The sequence below is a fragment of the Danio aesculapii genome, chromosome 1, assembly GCF_903798145.1.
Source record: "Danio aesculapii chromosome 1, fDanAes4.1, whole genome shotgun sequence".
Classification (NCBI taxonomy): Eukaryota; Metazoa; Chordata; class Actinopteri; order Cypriniformes; family Danionidae; genus Danio; species Danio aesculapii.
The window spans coordinates 26,616,216-26,643,675 of record NC_079435.1 but is presented as its reverse complement, the minus strand read 5'-3'; the positions used below and the strand labels follow the sequence as shown (position 1 = coordinate 26,643,675).

General features: G+C 34.8%; 1 protein-coding gene across 2 annotated transcripts in view; it reads left to right on the top strand.

Moving 5' to 3' along the window:
* Positions 1–27,460, top strand: part of epha6 (eph receptor A6) — a 248,440-nt gene that overhangs the window by 51,266 nt on the left and 169,714 nt on the right. For both annotated transcript variants that reach the window (XM_056458117.1, XM_056458109.1), the window contains exon 3: positions 25,413–26,079. In XM_056458117.1, the coding sequence (XP_056314092.1) occupies positions 25,413–26,079 (667 nt within the window). The remainder of the gene's footprint in view (positions 1–25,412; positions 26,080–27,460) is intronic.

Sequence of the window (27,460 nt, the reverse complement as noted above, 5' to 3'; positions counted from 1 at the left end):
CCTCACATCAAGAAGTTCACTGTTTCGAGTCCCGGCTGGGCCAATTAACATTTCTGTGTGGAGTTTGCATGTTCTCCCAGTGTTCGCGTGGGTTCCCTCTGGGTGTTTCCCAGTACTAGGTTCCGGCTGGAAGGACATCCGCTGCATAAAACAATTGGAACAACTGGAATACTTGGCAGTTCATTCCACTATGGCAACCCCTGAATAATAGAGACTAAGCAGAAGGAAAATGAATGAATGAATGAATGAATGAATGAATGAATGAATGAATACCTTAGACATGTCATAGCATTTATATACTGCTAATCTGTGATGATTTGTGGTGCTTCATTTATCCTTATATGTAAGTTGCTTTGGATGAAATAATCTGCTAAATGAGTACATGTAAAAGTAAACAGATTAAGTTGTTTTGGGCTGCGTTTGGAATTTATAAAATTGGGCTGGGCAATATTGCAAAAAAATATATAAAGAAAACATGTTTCATATCATTCGGTATTGATATTTATTGAATATTTTTTTAACAATACATTTAGGAATATATATATATATATATATATATATATATATATATATATATATATATATATATATATATATATATATTTAACCACTTTATTTTATTTTACCAACATTACTAAGACAATTAGTTTTAATAGTCAAAAACTATTTTTTTTTTTTTTTACAAAATATCTCATCTCTTTATAATAAAATAAACAAGTGTTAAAGCGACTTTCTAACTTGACAAATAAAATGTTAAAAAGTTTGTGCATCGGTAAAGGTAGATCAACATCTGTAAGGTATCAATAATAATAATACACTAATCCTCAAATTCTGAAAACAAAACATATTAAGTTAATCAAATCTGAGCTTTCAAGTAAAGAAACTAACCATCATTATTCAAATACGTACTGCAACGTTACAAATTGGGACGTTGCATGACTATATTACACCCTATTCTAAAAAAATTCTTTCAGATGGGGATCTAGTGGCAGGGATGCACAAGAAAAGAAACCAAAAAGCCACTCTGGCAACATCCTTACATCCTTTTTTATTTACAGTCTCCTCACTGCTTCTATACAGCACAAATTTTTCATGTGTTGTTATTCTGACCTGAAGTGAGAAGCGTGAGCGCATGGTTTTCTTCACCATTTTCAATGTGCTTTGCTCTCGTGCACCCCTGGTGTCTCTTGTAACTAGGTGACCATTAACCATTTTCTCAGAGGATGCCAAACGGACAAACCATTGCTGCCGCTCTGATACAAGTTTATGGAGAAAAGTAAAAAGCACTGCAGTGTTTGGGTGTGCTGGGTTTGTCTGAGGTAATTAGTCTGCCATTAATACTGAAATATGTGTATACTGTATTTTATACAGAGTGTGAAGCAGATTGGTCGGTTCTACTCATGCCATTCTGAAAAGTTTACATGTTTTTCAGCTAGATGCGCCTGTCACATGTGCGCTGCTTGCACACCATGTGCGTGTTGCTCCCACGTGCGTGTCGTGTAAGTTACATTGGAAATGACAAACATACACCCTAATCTTATTGGCATTGCTTCCAAAGTGCTCGCTCAGCACCCACATTTTACTAAAACTATAGCCTTCATACTGAAACTTAGCAAACTTTTTTATTTGTTATTGACAGTGGTGTTTAGTCAACAAATACCGATACAGATTTGATTGCCCAGCTCTGTTAGAAAATAAAAAACACTGTTTGTCTTCAGCTCAAAAACAAACAACCTTTCTGATTTTGTCTTGTGTATCGTAAAGAATTTACAACTGGTGGATCATGTTACAATAAGCATGAAAAAGTGCTCATATCCATGGATATAACTTCAAGAAAAGTACATTAATTAGTTATTCCAGAAGTGTTGTAAAAAGCTAGTTTCAATCAGCATTGAAAATATGTTGTAAGACTATTGTGTAGTGGTTATAAAGGGACTTTCAATATTCATAATCATAATTTGCTGAATTTGCTGTTATAAATGTTATAAAAAAAACCTTGTTTGAATTAAAAATCTTTATTAATGCCAGTTTCTTCCTTGCTTGCTTTGGCGGCCAATGTTGGCTCTATAACTGGTGTATTCAGTCTCTTTTCCTTTAACCCCTACATTTGTAAAGCACAAATGAGGCAAATCTTTGAATGACTATATGGCACTTCCCCTACACTACAACGTAAATAGAATCAGGAAACCCCTACCCCATCATGCGTACATACAAAACAGAGTGGTAGGGAGAAGTGGGAGGGCTAAGGGGTAGAACTGGGATGGGGCTTATAGCTGGTGCCATGCTGTTGTCAGTGCAGAGAAAAACCTTGATAACAGACAGAATGAAATGTCTAAAGTGTCCCATTGCTGTTTTCCTGTGGTGGATCTTGTACTGTAAGATTTAAAATGACAAAAGAATGTAGAGATGCCCCTGTGCAGAAGGATTCACAGTGGAAACACGTCATTCTGGAGTGTTGTTCTGGACGTCCAGAGTGACCCTGATGTCGAAGGTCCCGCTGGTCTCTCCTGCTCCTGTTTCTTTTGTCCTCTGCTGGTGCTTGATGGAAGAGAAACCTTTTTTTTCTTCTCTTAAATGCAGTCTTTCATCACTGTCCACCTTTTGTGTTGCTGCTGTTAGATGTTAGATTTAAACAGTATCTTTCTCCATCTTTATCCACTGTCCCTTTTACTTCCTTTGTTGAAAAGATGACATTTCCTTGTCTGTATCTCACTTTTTTTCTTATGTCTATTGCTCTTTCTCTTTTCTTTCCTTTTGATTTGCTTTTTTTTTTTCACCGATTGGAAATAAAGTCATATCAGAATAGAGATCGTATCTGAGTCGGGATTGTAAAACAGCCTGAAATGTGATGAAAGTCAAATAAAACAAAGGAGAGATTAAGCAAGAGATGACCTAAAGGCATATTGATGATGTATGTCTGACTTTACTCAGAGCTAACTTTTTTTGCATGCCTTTTTAAAATGAGATTTCAACACCTTGCGATATCTTGCAAAGGAATCAGTGTTTTTTTTACTAAAGATAATCAAGGGAGTAGGTGAGATTATAATATACACTACGCAATACATATCTGATACTTTTTTAAATCTACATGTTTCTCTTTTTTCAGTTTACACTGTAAAAAAATACTGCTTTAATTTTTTTTAGCTGAATCAAATTAACCTTATGAGTCATTTTAATAATCCTTTTGTGTCTTCAGAATGTGTCTGTAAAGTTTCAGCTCAAAGCTCCCATCTGATTATTTATTATACCTTTCAGAACTTTAGAATTGTCTGCTCTGAACACAATGTAGCTGTTTTTAGTGCCTGTGCCTTTAATGCCAGTTCTCCCTACCCACCGTTCCCACATGCCTCTCACAGTGTGCCTCAATCTCCACATCCACTGCTTCAGATAAACAGCACAGTGACTGACATAAAGGAAGCAGATCTCATGTAACGTTTGTGAAAAATTCAACAGTAAGAACTTTCCCAATGATTATAATTTGACGTATTTGTTGTGGAGTTAATTCAAGCCTTTAGATGAGTCACACACAGTGTCATTACAAAGTTCACACACACAACACAGGCGTTTAATTTTGCACGGTTTTTGCACAGCAAATCTGACAGGATGCACGTTAATATTCACTGCTGTATTGACATCCATTTTGTTAATGCACAAAATAAACCTGATTTAATGTCTACAAACCGGGATTGAAGGGTCTGTACTGACATGCGGCTGTGGTGGTAAAGACTGTAAAATTGCTGTAATTTTAAACTTGTAAAACTCATTCTTGATCACATTTGATGATGATTGATGATCACAGCGAGCTTAACAGATCTTTTAATCCCAGTTGCTTTGCTCACGTCCTGTCTTGTTGATTTGATTATACGCGTTACTACAGACATGTTAATGCGCGGCTGTCAATCAATTTAATGGGTGAGGAAACCGCACTCCTACAACACGTTGCGATGAGCCTCAAAATGGGGGGATTTGGATCCTATTTTAACGTCAGGAAAAAAAAAAAAGATATACTGTCTTATATTACCCCAATATGACTGTGGATAAACTATACCTACTGTTCTGTCCAAAGATGATTTTCGTCATATGTGCCCTTTAAACTGACTTAAAACAGCTTGTGTAACTCATTAAATTAAGTTGGGACATGATTAACTTATTTAAAATTAAAGTTACAGTTAACTAAAAACAGTTTTTTTTTTTTTTTTTTTTTTTTTTTTTTTTTTACAGTGTATTAATCTTCTATTCATGTATTTTTCCCCTCTGCGATCAAGTAAACAATTTCAATTTTGTAGAGACTTTTTGTATTTGGTTTCATCTTATAATGACTTTTAATAAAAAAAATAAACATTATAATGAAATGGTTTATACTTTACATTATGTATATTTTATGCATATTTATGAAAATGCAATATAAAACAAAGAATTGATGACATTTAACTAATAGTACATTTAAATATACTTCTTTAACTTAGTTGATTATCTTACTAATAAAAAAATATATTTTTTATTAATCAAACATTTTCAATATAAAAATAAAATGTGCATTAAATCCAAGTCTATATATTTATGACTTTTTGCTGTGTATATTTTATGATATTATGTATATGCCACAGCCATATCACCCTGTAACCCTATACCGGGTACTCACTGGCGTCAAGCAGGGCTGCGCCTGGTCAGTACCTGGATGAGAGACCACATGGGAAAACTAGGTTGCTGTTGGGAGTGGTGTTAGTGAGCCCAGCAGGGGGCGCTCAACCTGTGGTCTGTGTGAGTCCTAATAATGCCCAAGTAGAGTGAAGAAGACACCATACTATCAGTGAGCCCCGTCTTTCGGATGAGACGTTAAACTGTGGTCCTGACTCTCTGTGGTCATTAAAAATCCTATGGCACTTCTCGTAAAGTATAGGGTTGTAACCCTGGTGTCTTGGCCAAATTCCCTGCATCGGCCCTCGTGGCCATCCCATCATGTCCTCCCAATCATCCCCATCCACCAAATTGGCACAATCACTGTCTCTCCACTGCACCAATAGCTGGTGTGTGGTGATCACACTGGCACCGTTGCCCTGTGGCTGCCGTCGCATTATCCAAGTGGATGCTGTACACTAGTGGTGGTAAGGAGAGACTCTGTCCATCATGATTGTGAAGCACTTTGGGTGTATGGCCACACACAATAAATGCACTAAATAAATACACATATTATATTATATTATATTATATTATATTATATTATATTATATTATATTATATTATATTATATTATATTTTATTATATTATATTATATTATATTATATTATATTATATTGACATACATTTCGGTCTAAAAAACAAGCAAGAAAGCAAATAAAAGAGATGCCATAAATTTCACTTTAAAATTCACACAAGAACGCAAATAAATAAATAAATTCAATGTTTGCACAAGGTTGAAGAGATCGATGACACAGAAATAAATGCTTGTCATTCACTCAGTGTTTTCATTGATGCCGTTTGAAGTGGAAGTCAATTAATCAATTATCAAGTCAAAGGTACAGCGGCAGTATCTCTCTCACCAAGCACTTCCATTATCCAAGGTTAATGTGTGCTTAATAATTAAAAGATAATTAAACTCGCACTCAAGCCTAATTGTATTTCCATTTGCCCAAGGCTCGTTTGCAATTGATAGACCCCCTCAACTCCCATGATAGCAGACCTTTATTCGGGTTGTGTAAATTCTATTATGGAGTCTTGAAGTGTGTATTTTCGATGCAAGACAAGCAGGGAAATCTAAGTGTTAAAGATCAATCGTGAGCTGGATCTGACAAACAGAAATCAATGGTGATAATAGATGCTTTTAAGCTATTGAGCGCGTATTGACATGTCAGTTGGTTCAGAGGCGCTTGCTGAAAAGGTTCATTTACAGCCAAGCAAGCCAAATACAATCGGAAAGCAGCTGTATTCCAAATACAGGACCACCACTGATAAATCGTGGTGTGTTTTATGCAGTGTTGGGAAGTTGCTACATGAAAATACATTAAAAAACATGTATGGTATTAAAATTTTCAGTGAAATGAAAAATGTATGGGGGTGGGGAAGCATGGTGGCTCAGTGGGTAGCACAATCGCCTAACTGCAAGAAGGCCGCTGGTTCGCCCGTCTAGGTCAGTTGGCGTCTCTGTGTGGACTTTGCATGTTTTCCTTGTGTTGTTTGCGTAGGTTTCCTCCGGGTGCTCCGGTTTCCCCCACAAGTCCAAAGACATGTGGTATAGATGAATTGGGTAAGCTAAACTGTCCGTAGTGTATGTGTGTGAATGAGTGCATATGGATGTTTCCCAGTGATGGGTTGCAGCTGGAAGGGCATCTGTTACGTAAAACATATGCTGGATAAGTTGGTGGTTCATTCTGCTGTGGCAACCCCAGATTAATAAAGAGACTAAGCCAAATAGAAAATGAATGAATGAATGAATAAATGGGGGTGGCATGGTGGCTCAGTGTTTAGCACTCTCACCTTACAGCAGAGCCGGCCTGTGGCATAGGCAGTATAGGCAAATGCTAAGGGAGCCATACATTCAGGGTGTGCCAGAAATGGGGGAAGAAAAAAAAGTAATTTCCATTGCAAATCCTTCTTTCTAAGAATTTTGAATGTGCAATTGTTTTATTTAAATAAAAGAATGTTCAAGACAAAGCTATTAAGTTTCTTATGAGTGTATGAGTATATATGTACACTAGCAGTTGGATTTACGACGATGCGACAGGGCTCCACCTGAAATCTTGCCTAGTTCGCCCAATTAGTTAGGGCCAGGCCTGCCTCACAGCAAGAAGGGTGCTGATTTGAGTCCCGACTGGGCCAGTTGGCATTTCTCTGTGTGGAGTTTTCATGTTTTCCCCTGATAAATAAGGGACTAACCCGCAGGAAAATAAATGAAAGAATGAACGAATGAATGAATGAACGAACGAACAAACAGGGAAAAATGAAAGAACGAATTGACAAAATATACATATATTTTGACCCAAACAATATTAATAGCAATGTAAACATAATTCGGTGTCACAAATAAATAAAGAAAAATAATAATAATAAATAAATAACACATACACACAAATTATAATCTAACCATGAGTGTTTTTAAAAGTAGTTTAATTACAACTACTTGATATTTGGGAACTGATTTCATAATCCAGATTACATATAACCACAGCTCTGGAAATTTATCAAATCTCATACTGAGGAAACATTCAGATCTGTACAGTTAATGGTGTGACTTAAACAAACCTTTTATCAGAGCTGTATTTCTGGATAGCATGCATGAAAAAAACATTCACCACTCTTCTGTAATGACAGTTTGCATTTTACAGTATTTAGTCATTTTAATGCATCAATAGCCCCTTTCACACAATACAAACCTTACTGGCAATTTTCCGGAAAGGGATCCTGTGTGAACAGGCCCTTTTTTAAAAATACCGGTAAATAATTTCCAGCAATTTTCTGGAAAGAGAAGTTACCGGTAATTTACCGGAATGCTGCTCTCTGTGAACGCAGAAGGAAAATTTCCCGAAAGAGCACGTTCACCTTTAGAGAGTGCTGATGTGAGATGTCTACTACAGCCAATCAGAACATTCCAATGCATTCATATCCACACTGTTTATGAAAATAAAAGTCTTTGAATATTTTTCTACACACAATTAGCTGCTAATGTTAGTCAGATACCGTTTCTATGTTCCCTCTTAAAACCAACTATGTAAAAGATTATAAATAAAATGCTTATCATAAACCGCTGTTTGCTTTACCTTCAAGCTTTGCTTTAGTTGCTTGATGCATGTGCAAGTGAAGGAGTGCTACAGTGACCACCAATACACAACATATTATGTACATCTCGACATGTGAAAATGTTCCTCCATATGTTTTCATCAAAGTTGTTCACAATTCTTATCCGTCCACAGAATTTGTAATGTAGTCAAATTTAGCTGCAGTTCACGCTTCTGCCTTTGGTTGTCTCTGGGACAAAGCAGCTGCATGAAGGCTAAAACTTTAAATAAAAGTGAAACCATCAACAAAAGCCTGACCCTTTCTGTGGTTACAAATACAAGTGCAGCTATTTAGAGGTCATTTCTGGTTAATGATGTCAGAATTTACCGGTATTTTGGAATAAATATGTGAATAGTCTTTTCCGGAAAAATTCCAGAACGTAAATGCCTGTGTGAACAGTGCTTTTTTTGAATTTACCAGTAAAGTTGATAGAGAATTTTTTCTAATATAACTAATGTTACGCTTGTTTTTTTTTTTTTTTTTTTGTAAAAGTAACTTTAAAAAGTAATCTATTTACTTGCTAGTTACTTGAAGTAATCTGATTACTCTGAAAATGTTACATGTAATGCTTCTCCCCCACACTGGTTTTATGTGTGTGTTTTCACAAGCCTATTGCTTTTCACATGCATTACAGCGTACCGGCATTATCTCAAATATCCTATGTCCTGATGTGTGCCAGAGACTGCACCAGCGATATGCCTTTTTCACAGTCAGCTTCCAAGTGGCGAAATGATGACAGATATCAAAGGAGAGTCAGGCATCTTAGACGTCTGCTGATAGAAACCATTTTTAAACCGTTTTAAAAGCAATGAATCCCCCCCCCACCCTCAACCCCAAGATGCATTTCCTCCATGTTGTCTCTATCACAGCGATCTGTGGCGTTTTTGAATCCTCCTCCGTGGACCCCTGCCAACTTAATGTGATGTGTAGCCAGCGATTTCAGGTTCATCCATCTCAGCCACTTTTATCAGTGCGTGTAGCATCTTAAGCCGCGTGCTGATATCTCATCGCCGCCGCAGTGTTCCTAGATGTATCCGGTCACTTTCTAGCAGGAGATTGAAAGCCCGCCGCTGCCTTCTTGTTCTTCTAAATGCCTCATTTTACCTCCAACACAAAAAAGCTGATGAAAAACAAAAGGCTGGAAGGCTGTGGCAGGGTGAGAGGAGATTATAGGATCGGGATGTGCTAGCTGGAGTCTGTGATGCGCTGAGTTCTATTTATTTCTTTCATGACTTTATGAATGGCATTTTATGATGTGTCTGGAGATAATGACGAGCTTGCTAAAGATTGTTATCTGCATCAGTGTACTGTTCACTTTTTGTTGTTTACAACAGCAGACTAATATTTGTTCAATATCCGCAACTTACAAACCTAGACATGCACTAAAAAACTGACGTTTGCTGTTTGTTCAAACTACTTATTTAAATTGAGCTGAAACAACACAGTTGTTGACTTTTTTGAGACAACTTAATTGTTTTATGTTCAATTCACTTAAACCTGTAAAAACTAAGAAGATAACTTAATTCCTTCATGTTGTCTCAAGACAAATCGATTGTGTGGAATTGACCTTTTTTACAGTGTAAAGATCTTTGCACACTGAAATGCGAAATTTTCGTATGCATTTTTTAAATATTTATATGTTAAATTTTTATCACGTAAACAAACCTTGCACACTGAGTCTGATGCATATTGATTAATACATTATTTTAAAAAACATTTCGGAGTCAGTTCAAACAGAGATACTTTGTTCTGCTCTCTTCTCCAAATAGTAAAAGAAAAAATAGAAAAAGAAAGAGGAATAGGCTGCATCTTGTGTTCATCCTATACTGCATAGAGGAAGGAAAGTTTAGCTCATTATCAAAGAACTGTGCTATGATTATCCCAAAATGCAACGTTTATTTCAGGAAATCTGTGGGATTTTGGTACATTGCTTGTGATACTTCACACATTCACGTAGTCAGAATTATTAGCCCCCCTTTGAATTTTCTTTTCTTTTTCAAATATTTCCCAAATGATGCTTAATAGAGCAAGGAAATTTTCACAGTATGTCTGATGATATTTTTTCTTCTGGAGAAAGTCTTATTTGTTTCATTTTAGCTGGAATAAAAGCAGTTCTTAATTTTTTAAGAACCATTTTAAGGTCAAAATTATTAACCCCTTTAAGCTATTTTTTTTTCCGATAGTCTACAGAACAAACCATCGTTATACAATAACTTGCCTAATTACCCTAACCTGCCTAGTTACCCTAATTAACCTAGTTAAGCCTTTAAATGTCACTTTAAGCTGTATAGAAGTGTCTTGAAAAATACCTAGTTTAATATTATTTACTGTCATCATGGCAAAGATAAAATAAGTTCGTTATTAGAAATGAGTTATTAAAACTATTATGTTTAGAAATGTGTTGAAAAGAATCTCTCCATTAAACAGAAATTGGGGAAAAAATAAACAGGAGGGCTAATGATTCAGGGGGGCTAATAATTCTGACTTCAACTGCATGTAAACAAATCCTGAACAGAGAGTTGGCTACCTGTAAACATTATAATAGATGGTGTCAAAGCAACAGACCGAAGTGGACCATGCTTTCTATTTTATTGTCTATAGGCAGTACATCAAATGTATGGACACACACATACACAGGCAGACACGCACACACTAAGCAGCAGCAGGGGAGATGTGCACCAGTCACTGAATCCAGCATAGTTCTTGACTGTCCGCCACATTCTGTCATTATTTTATGCACTGTTTTTCACAAAGTTATCTGTAGCTCAAATGATGGCATTCTGTTTTCAGCTTTCAGCTTTTCACGGTGGCTCTGAACTGTCAAAACGCCTTTTAAATCGTTTTTTTGGATGCAAAAGCTGTAAAAATCAAAAATGGTTCGATTTTTAAAAAAAAAAAATTATGACGGACAAAGGTTTTAGAGGAAGTGCGTCAATACAATTGACACAACGTCAGGTCAACGTGCGAAAATTACGGATAAAAATTCGGTGTGCAATGGGCATGGGATGATAACCGTTTTCAAGGTATACCGCGGTTTGGAAAAATCAATGTTTTAAAACCGTCAAAAGTTTCTGCTATAGATAGTCAGATTTTTTTATTTAGGTTTTTTATATATATATATATATATATATATATATATAGTTTTTTTAGGACAAGAGTATTTCCAGCTGAAACGATATCCAAAGATGCCGTTTTAAATTGTAAAAAAAAAAAATCTGTTTTTGAAGCAAATGAAGACAGCAGAAGTCAATATTTCATTTAGCCTGACATGTTTACTGTTCCAAAATATTTTAAATGTTTCTCAAAATAAAATATATAGTGTTCAAAAGAGAAAAAAGTTTTAGTTTTTTACCCAGACATTTAAAAAGAATATATTTTAGAGCAGAAATCACAATACCGTAAAACCATGATATTTTTATCCAAGGTTATCATACCATCAGAATCTTATACCGGCCCATGCCTAGTGTGCAATGACCTTAAGTATACAATGATAATAAATATATAATCAACACTCGTTAACAGGCTCATTAAAAATATGTGCTTTAGCCTACATGTTTGTGAATCTTTGACTCTAATTTCTAAGTAAAATGAAAGTGCTATAGGACAGTATGACTCTAACAATTTTTGTTCCTTTTCACACGTATGATACATATAGGGATATTTTATTGATGAATAAAGGGCTATTTTTGCGCTTTTTTTTTTTTTGCACAGCACCAAATAAATACCCCAGAACAACTTAACAGTGTATATGATTTTAAATCAAATACATTTACTGCACCATAATGACAACTTTTCTGCCATGGTCAGTTTGCTCGATAGCTCACATTGTACAATGTTCTACTTGTGATGCAGAGCACTCTGGTTTGAGTCCAGTGAAGCCGATTTCACAAGAGGTAAAAAAAATTCAAAATCGCCATAAAATATATATATATATATATATATATATATATATATATATATATATATATATATATATATATATATATATATATATATATATATATATATATAATGGCGATTTTGAATGCTGGTTAAAATACACTTCTGAAAACACTTTCGGCTGTAACTGGGTAACTGGTGATTTGTATGACAAGGGTTACCTTCTAATGTATTTCAGATTGAAGGAAATGTAGACAGTGCCCTCTTGTAGATTTGTCATCTGAAATGTGCAACAAAACGTAACTGAATCAACATATTTCACATTTCATTTAAATGTGTCCTGAGGCATGTATTTTGTAAAGCTCATGCAACACGTGATGTTCGTGTGGTTTTTATCTAAGGGTAGTTTTGTAGTAGCTAAAACATATGATTACAATTACATTACATTATAAATCATTGAACCGATATGCCATGATACAAATAAATTAAATGGTATAGTTATTAAAAGTAAAAAAGTAAGTAAAAATGTATTTATATTGCACCTTTCACTGACACAAAGTCCCAAAGTGCTTTACTGTAAAAGAAAACATATATCAAAACAGGTTAAAATACAAGTACAAATAACACCAAATGAAAAGCCAGCTCACCATGCTGGAAATATAAAGCTTGTCCAAAGAGATGTGTCTTTAAATGTATTTTTGTTTGAATTCAATTGAGTCCAGATTTCTCAATGCTAGAGGGAGAGAGTTCCAGAGCCTTGAAGCCACAACACAGAAGGCACGGTCACCTTTAGTCCTAAGACGTGTTTAGGGAATAGTTAAAAGGTCTTGGCCAGGAGACCTCAGAGACCAGCCACAGGAGTGAGTATGTAAAAGCTCTTGAATATAAATTGGAGCCTGACCTTGCAGATCTCTATATGTAATTACTAGAATCCTAAACTTTACTCTAAATCTAATAGGAAGTCCAACACAATCTCACGCAATTCGTAACTTTTTGATTTAGTGGCTAATTAGTATGAATTCGTACAATCTAATTCGTACAATTTAGGACGATTTGCTCATCCCCCAATGACGGTTGGGTTTAGGGGTGGGGTTATGTGCCACGTCTCATTTTTTTAAATCGTATAATTTCGTACGACTGAACTCGTTAGCCACTAAACTGACAAAACGTAAAATACTTATGTTTTCCATGAGATCAGACTGGGAAGTCAGTGAAAGGCCTTTAAACACAAGAGTAATGTGCTAACTTTAACTAGATAGTGTACACCTGCTTATTCTGTTTTTCCTTGTTTATGATTCACCATGTGTATTTAAGCCTCATGTGTATTAAACTTTTCTTAGGGTTTGTGGAACATTTGATTCTGAGTTTTCCAGAGGTTTTCCTTGATTTATGGATACCTGGAATATGGATACATGTTTTTTTTTTTTTTCTTTTAGTTTTAGTTTCCTGAGGTGTTAACTATACTAAATATAATATGAAGTTGTATTTGCGTTTTAAAATATTTGTTGATAATAGTTTCAGCTTAATATAATAAATTGTAGAGACCAAGACATCCACTTTTTCAAAACACAGAAAGAAAAAATGCTAAATTGATACAATAATTATAGCAAGCAGTGTCTAAAATTAATTGTCAAATATGAAAACAAATTGGCCATGGTAAGTAAATAAAACCGTCACTTGCCAGTTGACTGTTAACTGCAAAACCAATATATTTCTTCTTGCATGAAAGTTGCCTAAACATAAACACATCACACATCAGCATACACAAAACATTGTGATCCTCTGCATGCTGTCAAAACACACAGACACTGATTCATGCACACTACAAAACCCCTGGTGTTGTTTAGTGATGAAGATGTGGCATGAAGATGCTAACAGTAGATCATTCAAGTGCTGTAGATTTTGAGGTGGAGTCCCTGAGGAACTTGTTGGTCCAGCACTTCCCAGAAATGATCAATTGAATTGAGATCTGGGGAATTTGGAGGCCAGTGGCTGAGCTGTAGTGTGATACACTGTGTTGCCAAGCCAGTTGCCTTAGCTTTGCAATTTTGCCTTTGTAAAAAAAAAACAACAACACTATTTATATATTATATTCCTCCAGCACATTGGTCTGCTTATTGTTTGCTTATTCACCAGAGACAAGACATTAATATGACAGTAATATGTCCCTTTTTAGGAAATTACCAACAATTATTAATGTTAACTAGTTATATGAAAATGACAAATTGCATTGTATAATTTATACAACACTACACAGCAGGTACTGATTATGTAAATGTGAGAAAGTTAAAAGTTAAAAAGTTATAAAGTTTATACAGTATATACAGTATTGTGGATACGGAAAGTATTTACACCCCCTTAAATGTTTCACTCTTTGTTATATTGCAGTCATTTGCTAAAATCATTTAAGTTATTTTTTTCCTCAGTAATATACACACAGCACTCCGTATTAACGGCGAATGGTTGAAATTTTTGCAGATTTATTTAAAAAGAAAAACTGAAATATCACATGGTCCTAAGTGTTCAGACCCTTTGCTCAGTTTTGAGTAGAAGCACCCTTTTGATCTAATACAGCCATGAGTCTTTTTGGGATAGATAGCAACAACTTTTGGATTTGGGGATTCTCTGCCATTCCTTCTTGCAGATCCTCTCCAGTTCTGTCAGGTTGGATGGTATAAATGGTGGACAGCCATTTATAGGTCTCTCCAGAGATGCTCAATTGTGTTTAAGCCAGGGCTCCGGCTGGGCCATTCAAGAACAGTCATGGAGTTGTTGTGAAGCCACTCCTTCATTATTTTAGTTGTGTTTTTAGGGTCATTGTCTTGATGGAAGGTAGACCTTCGGCCCAGTCTGAGGTCCTAAGCACTATGGAGAAGGCTTTCATCTAGGATAACTCTGTACTTGGACGCATTCATCTTTTCCTCGATTGAAACTTGTCGTCCTGCAGCTGAAACACACCCCCACAGCATCATGCTGCCACCACCATGCTTCACTGTGGGACTGTACTGGACAAGTGATGAGGAGTGCCTGATTTTTTTCCGCACACACTGCTCTGCTTAGAATTAAGGCCAAAAAGTTCTATCTTGGTCTCATCAGACCAGAGAATCTTATTTCTCACCATCTTGGAGTTCTTCAGGTGTTGTTTAGCAAACTCCAGGTGTTGGGCCACTCTGCCACAAAGCCTTGACTGGAGGGCTGCAGTGATGGTTGACTTTCTGCAACTTTATCCCATCTCCATAGATCAGCCACAGTGATCTTTAGGTTCTTCTTTACCTCTCTCACCAAGGCTCCTCTCCCCCGATAGCTCAATTTGGCTAGATGGCCAGCTCTAGGAAGGATCCGGGTCATCCCAAACATATTCCATTTAAAGATTATGGAGGCCACTGTGCTCTTAGAAACCTTGAGTGCAGCATTTTTATTTTTATTTTTTGTAACCTTGGCCAGATATGTGCCTTACCACAATTCTGTCTCTGACCTCTTCAGGCAGTTCCTTTGACCTTATGATTCTCATTTGCTCTGACATGCATTGTAAGCTGTAAGCACACATATAGTCAAGTGTGTAGCTTTCCTAATCAAGTCCAATCAGTAAAATCAAACACAGCTGGACTCAAATGAAGGTGTAGAACCATCTCAAGAATGATCAGAAGAAATGGACAGCCCCTGAGTTAAATATATGAGCATCACAGAAAAGGGTCTGAATACTTTGTCATATAATTGTCAACAATTCTATGATTTTTCTGTCAATATAGGTAGCTGTGTGTACATTGAGGAAATAAAATGAATGTATTATTTCAGCAAATGGCTTCAATAAAACAAAGCATGACAAATTTAAAGGGGTCTGAATACTTTCCGCACCCACTGTAAGTACACATGCAGACACTTATATATCTTTATGGGGTCTTCCTATTGACATTATGATGTCTATACTGTACATACAGTCATCATAAGGTCAAATTTACAGCTTTTGCAAAACTTGTGGCAACATTCGGTTTCCATAAAGTGAAGAACACAAGGCACAAGCACACACACACAGACACAAAATATTATTTTTGTTTTCTTTTGAATAAGAAAGACACAAAAAGTAGTAGCAAAATATTTTTTACAGCACACTGTATGTGCTGTTGAGCTTAAGAGTGTGAAACTTGAGTATGTGCTCTGTTTCAATTGTTTCATATTCAATTATGTAAATAATATGCTTGCTAAGAGATTTGCAAGAGAATGGCTGCTAAGCAATGCAACATTTATATTTAGCTAATTATAGTCATCGTGTAGACTTTATTTCATTCTCTGGGTATTTGTTTGGCACAATAAGACTCATTTTCCACTGTAAATTGTAGTTTGCCTAAAACATATTTCTGTTTAATACCTTAACCAATCTTTGTCCTCTCTGAACATCGTATTTGGAATATATGTACAGATATACTTAATTTTGCTGCATATTTGTCTTTTGTGTAATTATATTTCAAACACAATGACTCCCCAGCAAACTAATTATTTGTGTTTAATAGACGTCTAATAGACATCTAAATGTAAACACCTTGGCTAAAACTAGGCTAAACTTGGGCGGTCAATGAAAATCTAATAGACATCTATTAATAGCCTAAAACTACACTATTCCTCAAATAGATTAGACAGACTTCATATGGGTAGTCATTCATTTCTATTTATTTGATGACTATAGTCTAGTTTTGGGTTATTCTTGGATGTCTATAAGATTTTTACTTACAGCCCAAATTTATTCTTGTTTTAGCCAAGAGGACTATGTTTAGACGTCTATTATACATCTATTAGACATCTTAAAAAAAAAAAATGCTTGCTGGGTCAGTTTATGGTTAGCTTTGTTGCTCACCTCATATCATATTCAGTGTATTTATACAAAGTTTTATTGCCTTTAGTTGTCTTACATCCATCTTTAGTAGATTTAGCCCTTTAGGTGTTGTGTGTAACAAATTGCCTCAGTCTTCCTTATTTACATTATTATAATTTTTTTTTCTTTTTTTTTCAGATGAAGTTTTACACTTATTTTAACTAAAACTAATTCCAATGACCAGCATATACCGTTAAGTAATGCAAATGGCACGCATGACCTGTTTGTTAACAGAACAGAATGTTCAATCAAACTTTTTGGCTGCAAACAGCAGTCTGTTGTGAAGAACTATCGGCACACATCAGGGACTGTGATACAGCAAGTTTCTGATTGAGAGGCTATTAGGAAGACTTAGCTTATCACTGCAATAATGAAAGTGAATAAGAGGAGGCTTTAGTGCTAATGAAGTGCGTCCTTCCTAATTAATTATCAGAGGGAGAGAGAGATTACGGAGATAAGATAGAAACGAAAAAAGAAGAAGAAAGAGATTTATGAAGAAGAGACTGGAAAAGAAGAAGAAATTGTGGGGGGAAGAGCGAAGTGTAAAAAAATGTAGGAGAAGAAAGTAAGAGAGTAGAATCGGAAAGGGTGGGAAATGAAAAGTAAGGAACTTAGCTGTCATGTGAGGAACAAAGTGAGAATGTGAGAGGGGAAAAAAAGGATAAATAGTGAGAAAATTAATTAACGAATTCTTAAAGAATGAGAGAAAACAGTGAGAGAAAAATAATCCGAATGGGTGGTAAATAAAAAAAGTGATATTTAGTGTGGAAATGATTAAATTGTGAAAAAATGAGTCTGAATGAGAGAAACGAGTCTGAATAGCATTTGTGTATGTAAAGCAAAGTCAAGGCTGCACGATTTGGGGAAATTTTCATATTGTGATTATTATTGAGATAAATATTGTGATATGGTAAACATGGTATCAGGGAACAACTTGCTTGAAAATAATGGAAAATGCAGAGAGAAAGATTACAAATTGTTGTGAATTTCTCTATCTGGCTCGTGGCATCCAAAAATTCCAAGATGAGCCAAAAAACCAAGGAGAACTTTTGGGTATCTTGAAAGCAGAATCCTTTTATAAGAAGAACTCTGCGTCGCCGTGGCATCATCGAAATAACTCTCTTTTAGTACAGCAGACACTAAGTTTTTATACATTTTACAGAGAGGTGGGGACAAACCTAAACAAAGCATGCAAATGAATTGTTGTTTGTCAGCAGGGTTATTTGCCATTCCAGCCCTGATCTCATCAGCAAATAAGTACCCATTCAGGATACATTTTAGCATGAAAACAAAGTGTGCAAATGATGTTCTTGGGACAGAACCTGTCTGGCCAGTTGACCAACCTAAAAGTGTTACTTTCCCATTTGTTAGACAATAGACACAGCTGTGCTTTGAAACTGACAATTTGCATTACTTTGGAGACAGGAAAACCAAGGAAACCAAGAGATTTTAAGGTGTGTCACACCCTAGTTAGAGTTTTGAATAACTTGAGCTAATTAAAAACCAAAGAATATAACTTTTCAATTATATACAGTTGAAGTCAGAATTATTACCTCCCCTAAATTATTAGCCCCCCTGTTTAATTTTTCCCCGTATTCTGTTTAACGGAGAGCAGATTTTTTTTTAAACATAATAGTTTTGATAACTCATTTCTTATAACTGATTTATTTGATCTTTACCATGATGTAAATAATATTTGACTAGATATTTTTAAGACACTTCTATACAGCTTAAAGTGACATTTAAAGGCTTAACTAGGTTAATTAGGTTAACTGGGCTGGTTAGGGTATAGGCAAGTTATTGTATAACAATGGTTTGTTCTGTAGACTGTCAAAAAAAAAAAAAAAAGCCTAAATGGGCTAATAATTTTGTCCTTAAAAGGGTGTTCAAAAAACTGCTTTTATTCTAGTAAGTTTATTCTTGTTTTAGTCTTATCTAAAACAAATAAGACTTTCTCTAGAAGAAAAAATATTATCAAACATACTGTGAAAATTTATTTGTTCTGTTAAAAACCATTTGGGAAATATTTTAAAAAGAGAAAAACAACATTCAAAGTGGGGCTAATAATTCTGAATTCAATTGTATGGATTATTGCTAATTTGGAACTAGATTATATAAATTAATATTCCCAGAGAATCATGCTGAAAAGTTTCTTGACCAAACATACTTTCTCAATAGTGCAGGTAAACTAAATAAATAGAAGAGAAATGGAAACATATTCATGGGCAAAAATATCTTGTCCAGTCAAACAGGGACATTACACACAACTATGATTATTTATAACAAATCATGTCACTAGTGTCACAGTAAGATGAACGACAGTGCAGTAAGGGATGTGCCAGACTACCATACCGCTGCTGCCAGCAGCATCATGCACCTATTTTTAAAGTGGCACGATAAGAAAAATATGCAGAAATATACCTTTTTTGACTTTTTTATTATTGTATTTGTCTATTATCATTGTCTGCTATTGTGGTTAAAAACATGTAATCCAATGTCATATGGAAATTTTTAACACATCCTAAATTCTTGAATACTGACTGTTATAAGGGACTGCTTATTCCAGTTGATCAATATAAAATATACTTGGCTCAAAAATCTGATGAAGCACATGCATGCTTTGGTTTGAATGACTTTAAAGACTGTCTTGTTTTTATTTGGGACACATTATTTCCTTTTAGTTTACATTTGCAAATTACATTTCACAATTGCTAAATTTAATGCAAAATCAAACATATGTCGCTGTTTTGTGGAGCTCAAATTATTTTTCAAGGGCTGCAGATTTCCCTGTGAGCTCTAACACACACACATATTATGTACATCTCGACATGTGAAAGTGTTCCTCCATATGTTTTCATCAAAGTTGTTTACAATACTTATCCATCCACAGAATTTGTACTCAAATGTGTGAACATTTAGCTGCGGTTCATGCGGCTCACGCTTCTGTCTTTGGATGTCTCTGGAACAAAACTAGCTGTAGGAACCCTAAAGCTTTAAATAAAAATGAAACCATCAACAAAAGCCAGACCCCTTCTATGTTTACAAATACAAGCGCAGCGGTTTAGAGGTCATTTCTGGTTAATGATGTCGGAATTTCGTGGTATTTTGAAATAAATGTGTGAATGGTCTTTCACAGAAAAATTCCAAAACATCCTAGCTTGTGTGAACAACGCTTTTTTGAAATTACCGATGAAGTCATTCCAGATATTTTCCAGATATTTACCATATCACTGTGTGAAAGGGGCTATTGTTTACAGCAGTATGTTTGATTTATAGATTATTCAATGCACAGTGATCCTGAGCCTGCCAGATGGAAGGTCGATTAATAAATTATATTTTGGAAATTTATCTAAAATAAATCACAGAATTTTGCCATCATATAATCACACAGGCTGACATCATGATTGTGAAGTGATTTATTTTGCAGAACTTGTAGAAAAGCCAGTGAGAGTGTTGACAAGATATTAGACGTGTTTGGAAAATGTGTGAAAAAATAAATATTTGGAAAGAGAAAGTGGTAGTGTAAAGAGAGAAGAATATTGAAAGTTGCTAAAAAAGCAGATCAGCACAGTGATGGCTAGACGTCCTGTCATAATTGTTTGATTCAGTTCTAGCTTGTGGCTTTGGTAAATCTATTAACCTTGCTGTGTTCAAAGTCTCAGCACTAGCCAGCACATCACAGCCTAGAGATACTTCTGTACCTAATAAATGATGGAAGCCCCTTGAAAATGGCAGTAAGGAGTCTCACGATGCCTGGATGTGACAATGAAATAAATAAGCCTGTTATATCAGTATGGAGCAAACAATGGATATAGATTTAGCAATTGTGCAAATAATTATATTAATGTTTTCACAATTAATCATAATTTATTTATTAATAACTTTTCACTTAAATACCTTTTTTTTATACGTGATCAAATGTGTCACTAAAATACATTAAATGTGATGTTAAAATGTGATGTTACATAAAATAATGCTATTTTGAAATCACAATCAATAAAGAATCCTACACTGTAAAACCCAATAGTCAGCTTTATCAGATGAAGTGAGTGTAGTTAACTCAGAATTGACTGAAAGTTAATTCTACTCATTTAAAAAGCGTTTTGAACTCAGTGTTGAAGGTAATGAGTTAATTAAATACCTCATTACTTTAACTTAAATGGAGCAAGTTCACAGTACTCATACAGATTAGTTACAGATCAGATGTGCTCCAACATTAGGCACATTCAAATCAAGACTGAAAACACATCTGTTTAGCTGTGCCTTTACTGAATGAGCACTGTGCTACGTCCGACAGATCGCACTATTATGTTTTTCTCTTCTTTTTCATTATTTTATAACACATTTAATCTGTTTTTATGCTTATTTATTTTATTTTTTTTACCATTTTTATTATTTGTTTTTATTTTTCTTATACTTGTTTTTTATTCCTGTTTATGTAAAGCACTTTGAATTGCCACTGTGTATGAAATGTGCTATATAAATAAACTTGCCTTGCCTTGCCTAGTTTTTTTTTACTCAAATTGTTTCAGTTTCTTTAAACGGTTTGAGTTGACTTATAGAGTTTTTCAGTACTCAGTTGGTTCTCTTCATTTATTGGGTTTTACTCTGCTCAAATTACTTCTTGTACTCAAATTAATTAAGTTTGCAGTACTCATTAGGATTAGTTTTTGAACTTAAATGGTTTGTTGCAATCGGTTTCCTCAAATGGTTTGAGTTACCTTCACTTTTTGGGTTTTACAGTGTAATTAACGAATTAATATGGAAACCAAATGTTTTAAATTTTAAAATACTATTTTACTAAAATATTATTAATAAAGTCTATTATTAAAACACTAGATTACTTTTATGCTATTTAGATTTTCTTAAAACAATTTTCTCTTTATAAATGCAACTTCTGTTCATGGTTCTATAGTGAAAGAGCTGTAATATGGATCTGTGGAGAAAGATGTTTAATGTCACACTTAGTAAAACTCAAGGACTTTGCCGCATTTTTTAGAAATCATCTTGCGTTTCCTGGGACCAGATACCTTAATGTAATTAGTTATTAGTAATTATAGAGATGTCAGATCTGTTCAATGCCATCGCACATTTCAAATTTCAATCTATGTACTTCAAACTATACAATCCAATTAAGATGTCTATTTACGATTTACACGTACTCCACACATGCCGTGAGATGCTTTAAGCTGTCAGTGGTCCTGACAGAGATGGCATCCCATTGCATAATTAGCATATCTAAAAATGCTCTAAGTAAACTTTTTTATTGCTAGGATTTATGCTGTGCCTCATGTTCATTCCTCCTCAAGACCGCTCCCCATTACATTATATAGCAAAGGAAGTTGTAGACACTACAACATGTATGTACCTAAGGTATCCTTCATAGAGGAAAGAAGGGAATTTAAAAATATATTACACACTACCTTTCAGTTTGGATATAAATTTAATTTGGATCATATTCAGTTCATTATTAGCATAATTACATAATTAGTATTACATAATTAGAATATACAGTTGAAGTCAGAATTATTGTTAGAATTGTGTCAACATCCTAATATTTATGGACCTAACTGTATGGGTGGCATTGCATAGCTAAGAGTAATGTTTATATGGTGACACTTATGGTAATCAATTCTAATTTTTAACTAGTTGCTTGATTGTTGGCTTTGCTCTAGCATCATCCTGTCCCATATGTAAACTTAAATTCTACAACGGCTACATTATTTATTTGTAAAGAGCCATAAATAGTAGTCCACTGAGGTAAAAGTTGCAGTTAGTAATGCGTGTGTGTTCAATATACTAAGCTGTTTTATTGTTGTACTTTGTGTACATTACACAGAGGTGGAAAGAGTACTGAAAAAAAAACATAATCCCCTAAAAGAATCATTGCTTGCCAAAAAACATAGTGCAAGTAGAGTAAAAGTGTCTGTGCTACTCAGAATGAGCAGTGAGTAGAGTATTAAACTGTGAAAATTACTCCACCTTATACCCTGCCAATGTAATTTACATAAAAATGTCATTTACACCAGTGCCATTCCTAAGTGTAAGTTAAAGGATTTGCCATTCATGATCTATACATTTAAAATGTGAGATCAGCTTAATGTGAGAACACATTTAATTAATATATGCACCTATAATAAGCTGACAAAGCAGGTTGATGCATTTAAATGTGGAGCAAATCTGTGTAACCTAAGGGACAAAACTCTAGCTGTGACGATACGTTAACACTGGTTATGTTATCTAGGTTATGTAAGAACTCTAATAAACTACAAGTGTCCTGCAATTGGCGCTGCAGACCATGTTTTTGCCGCACTGAATTTGAGTACGTATTTGAAAACGTAACATTCTGTAGTGGATTTAGTTATTGTTTCAGGCTGTTTTGTCATTTCAGTAATCATATAGTAAGCATTCTTTGTTTTCTCATCAGTAATATGTGGTTTAAACAGTTGATCATTGCGTGTAAGAATTTTGCATCTTTTTGGGACACTTTTAGTGCTTCCAAACTACTGCATTTATAAAGCATCTATGTCTTGAGGTCAGTCTGTTTTAGGGATGCACCGATACCATTTATTTTCAGCTGATCCAATCTCGATACCAAAATTCTGAGTATCGATTGATACAGATCCGATGACAATACAGTGCCGTTTTTCATTTTTTATTATTATTTTTTTCTAAGCGTAATACTGTTTCTACAGCTCTGGTGCTAAATTTCAATAATATATCTTCTTTGGTAAAAATAACAGACCTATAGACCTCCTTTACATGACAGACCACATAACCTAACTAAAACATTATGCTTGCTGTAAACTAGGCTACATTTGAGCATTTGTGATGACATTGATATGATATGTTGTGGTCCAGCTTATGTTTCCTTTTTTAATATTAAGATTTTTATTTGAAATCTGCAATAGGCAACCACTATTGACCATAATCGTTAATAAAATAACCAGCCTTTTAGCAAAGCCTGCTATTTTCCTGCAGGTTTGACACAAACTATACTAAACTGTCTGAGGCCAGTTTTACTTATTATTCCCTCGCCAAATCTTGCTGCGAGTGAGATGAAGAAAATTCAAAACAATGTCCGCTTATATGCTTGAGTGGCAGAACAGAAACTGGTCTGTTAAATAAAATATTGATATAAATAAAATTACAGTGAAATATCCACAGTTTCACCAAAGCCTATATTAGGCTAGATCATTTTATGTTAATGACAATCTATAGCCTATTGCACCCGTCAGTTTCACTTTTATTAATTAAATTTGTTACTTTAACCACAATGAGCCAGACTTTACTAACTATTTGCAGCATTTAAAGTATTCATCTCGGAAGAATAAACTCAGTCGGAAGGATGAGAGAAAAGAAACTCATTATTAGAATAATGATACGGAGCGGCACATGTCGCGTCTGTGCAGTCGGATGTGTGACACAGAGTACAACCCTCCGGTATCTGCAGACACATTCAAAACAGCAGCACAAAGGGAAGAAATCAGTGGGTTGAGGATCTGTCCAATGTATTTTTGAGATTTTTCTCATTTAAAACTGCAGGTAGGCCTTCTTTGTGTATGAAGAGTAGGTAATAACCCCTTTCTACTCCAGTGTTGCGAAGGCGATCTGCTGACCTAACAGACACAGCGCAACATGATTTCGAAACAGCAATGAACTCCTTGTTGCAGGTCAAAATGAACCCATTTAATGCAAAACTAAATGCATTTCTCCACTGATTATTTAAACTAACAGGAGCAAATAGTTTTGGAGAAAGTTTTTCGTGTTGTCATGAACGCGACACGCAGATTGAATTGTGAATGAAGGGAGAATGATTGACAGGCGCAGCGGCGGGAATTGTTGAACTGAACATGGATTTAACAAAGTGATTATTCATCTGAGCTTCGCATAAACTATAGAATGGCTTCAGAACATTTGGATATAGTAGGCATACATGACAACTTTCTAGTGGCTTATAATAGGCTACCTTCATTGCTTATAAACACAGAATATACTGAACGCGCAAGATCGGATTTGGATCAGGACTAGCTGGCCGATACCCGATCCAGTAAAAATATATGGTATCGAACCGATATCCAAGTATCGAAGATCCAAGTATCGGGATTGGTGCATCCCTAGTCTGTCTGATGTGATTTGTCTATACATTGGATGTGAATCACAATACTCACTATTTTACCAATCACTATAGACAAAAAATATATATATATATTAATAAAGTAGTGACTAGAGATTCACTGCAAAAATCACTGCAAAATATGCGTTTCTCACATTTACTCTTAGTTTTTGTCTTGTTTCTAGTCCAAAAATCTTAAAATTATTAAATTAAGAAGCATTTTCTAGACAACCAAAAAATCTTGTAGTTTTCAGATATGTAGTGTCAATTTTAAGTGAGTTTTTCCTTAAAACAAGCAAGATGTTCTGCAAAATAAGCAAAATAATCTTGTTTATGCTTTGAAATATTCAGTTATTTCTGAAATGGATTTCCGCAGTGAAGGACAATGCAGTAAAAGTACCAATACAACACTAAAAGATGCAAAATGTAACAGAACAGTACACACTCCATAAATTACTTAGTAAGGGACAATTCCTGACAAAAACCACTTGGTTACAGTGATCTGAGTATTTGTAACACTTTTACTTTACACCACTGAGAGTGTTATATTGCATGCAACCCTAGCCAGTGTTTTATCTTACAGTCAAACAAAAGTTTTGCTCTTGTTAATTTGATGAAAGTAACTTCAATAAAACTTATTTGGGCTCCAGCTGGTTTAAATCCCACAGAGAAGTCAAGAAGTACAGAGCAATTCCTGAACGTTCACACCTTTCTATTGCTTTCTCCAATTATCTCACTATCTATCTTCTCATTCCTCTGTCCTTTGCTCTCCACAGTGGGACGCCATCACAGAGATGGATGAGCTTAACCGGCCCATCCACACCTTCCAGGTGTGCCACGTAATGGAACCCAACCAGAACAACTGGCTCCGAACAAACTGGATACCCCGTCAGGCTGCGCAGAAGATCTACGTGGAGCTGCGCTTCACCCTGCGGGACTGCAACAGCATCCCATGGGTCTCTGGCACCTGTAAGGAGACTTTTAACCTCCTCTATTTGGAGACAGATGAGCCACATGGCGCCAATGCTCATTTTCATCCCAACGACTATGCTAAAATTGATACCATCGCCGCAGATGAGAGTTTCACACAGACAGACTTGGGCGATCGCGTTTTGAGGCTGAATACTGAAGTTCGGGAAGTGACGATAGCTCGAAAGGGTTTCTACTTGGCCTTCCAGGACGTGGGTGCATGCATTGCTCTGGTGTCAGTAAGAGTTTATTACAAAAAGTGCCCATCTACCCTGAGAAACCTTGCCGCCTTTCCTGACACTGTACCAAGGGTGGATTCGTCTTCATTGGTGGAGGTCAGAGGTGCGTGTGTTGAGAACGCAGAGGAACGTGACACACCCAAGCTGTACTGTGGAGCTGATGGTGATTGGCTGGTGCCGCTGGGCCGTTGTGTCTGCAGCATAGGGTATGAGGAGAGTGACGGTCTCTGTCTTGGTGAGTAGAACATTAAACACTGCTTCACTCTGTTGCTTAAAATAAAATAAAATTATATATAAAATTATAAAATACAAAATAAAATAAAATACAAAATGAAATACAAAATAAAATAAAATAAAATAAAATACAAAGAAAACATAAAGTAAAATACAAAATATAATAAAAAAATTAAATACAAAATAAAATAAAATAATATAAAATAAAGTACAAAATATAACAAATAAAATACAAAATAAAATAAAATAAAATAAAATACAAAGAAAACATAAAGTAAAATACAAAATAAAATAAAAAAATAAAATACAAAATAAAATAATATAATATAAAATAAAGTACAAAATATAACAAATAAAATACAAAATAAAATAAAATAATATAAAATAAAATAAAATAAAATAAAATAAAATAAAATAAAATAAAATAAAATAAAATAAAATAAAATAAAATAAAATAAATAAAATAAAATAAAATAAAATAAAAGCTTGTGTTTTTTTTTTGACCCGTATTCTATGTTCACAAGTCTGGGGCAGAAAAGTTTTTTAAATAATTTTAAATAAAATAGATGCCTATGATCACAAAGGCTGCATTTATTTGACCAAAAACTAAAGACATCATTTTTGTAGCTTCTAAAAGACCATCTTGGTGTTTTAATATATTTTAATATTCAATTTAATCATGTTATGGCAAATATTAATTTTGTTTCAGTCTTCAGTGTCACATGATCATTAAATCACTCTATCATGCTAATTTGGTGCTTATAACTCATTATCCTAATATTAAAATGAAAAAAGCTTAATAGTTTTGTTGACAGTACAAAGTTCTGAAACAGGCTAAGTGTTTTTTATTTTGTTTTTTAAAAATTTTAACATTATGCATGACTGTTTTTTAACCTTTGATCAATTGGATTCATTCACAGAAATCTGTTATGCATCTGTCATTTTTAATTTTTAAAAGCTGCCACCAGACTGAAAACTAAAGTGTACTTTGCAAAATGCACTGCGGACAGATGCTTTCAGTGTAGGGACAGATTAATTTTGACATGTTGTGCCACTCGTGCACAGTATGGATGTGGGGTAAATCCAGGTGGTCAGTGGTTACCAAGCAACATAGCAAACTTGTCACATTATTATAGAACTCACCTGATGTGTGGTCAGAGGTGCGAATATCTGCTTGCAACAGCTTTTAAAGTGACTCAGTACGAATTGCAATGTGTTACTTTCATTAGTTTTCAGTTCAGTATCATGTGAAGTCACTCTTTATACTGATGCCTTGTGATTAATTTGTAAATTAAGAATAATATATATATATATGTATATGTGTATATGTGTATATGTAGTTGATATCAGAATTATTAGCCCTTCTTTGAATTTTTTTCTTT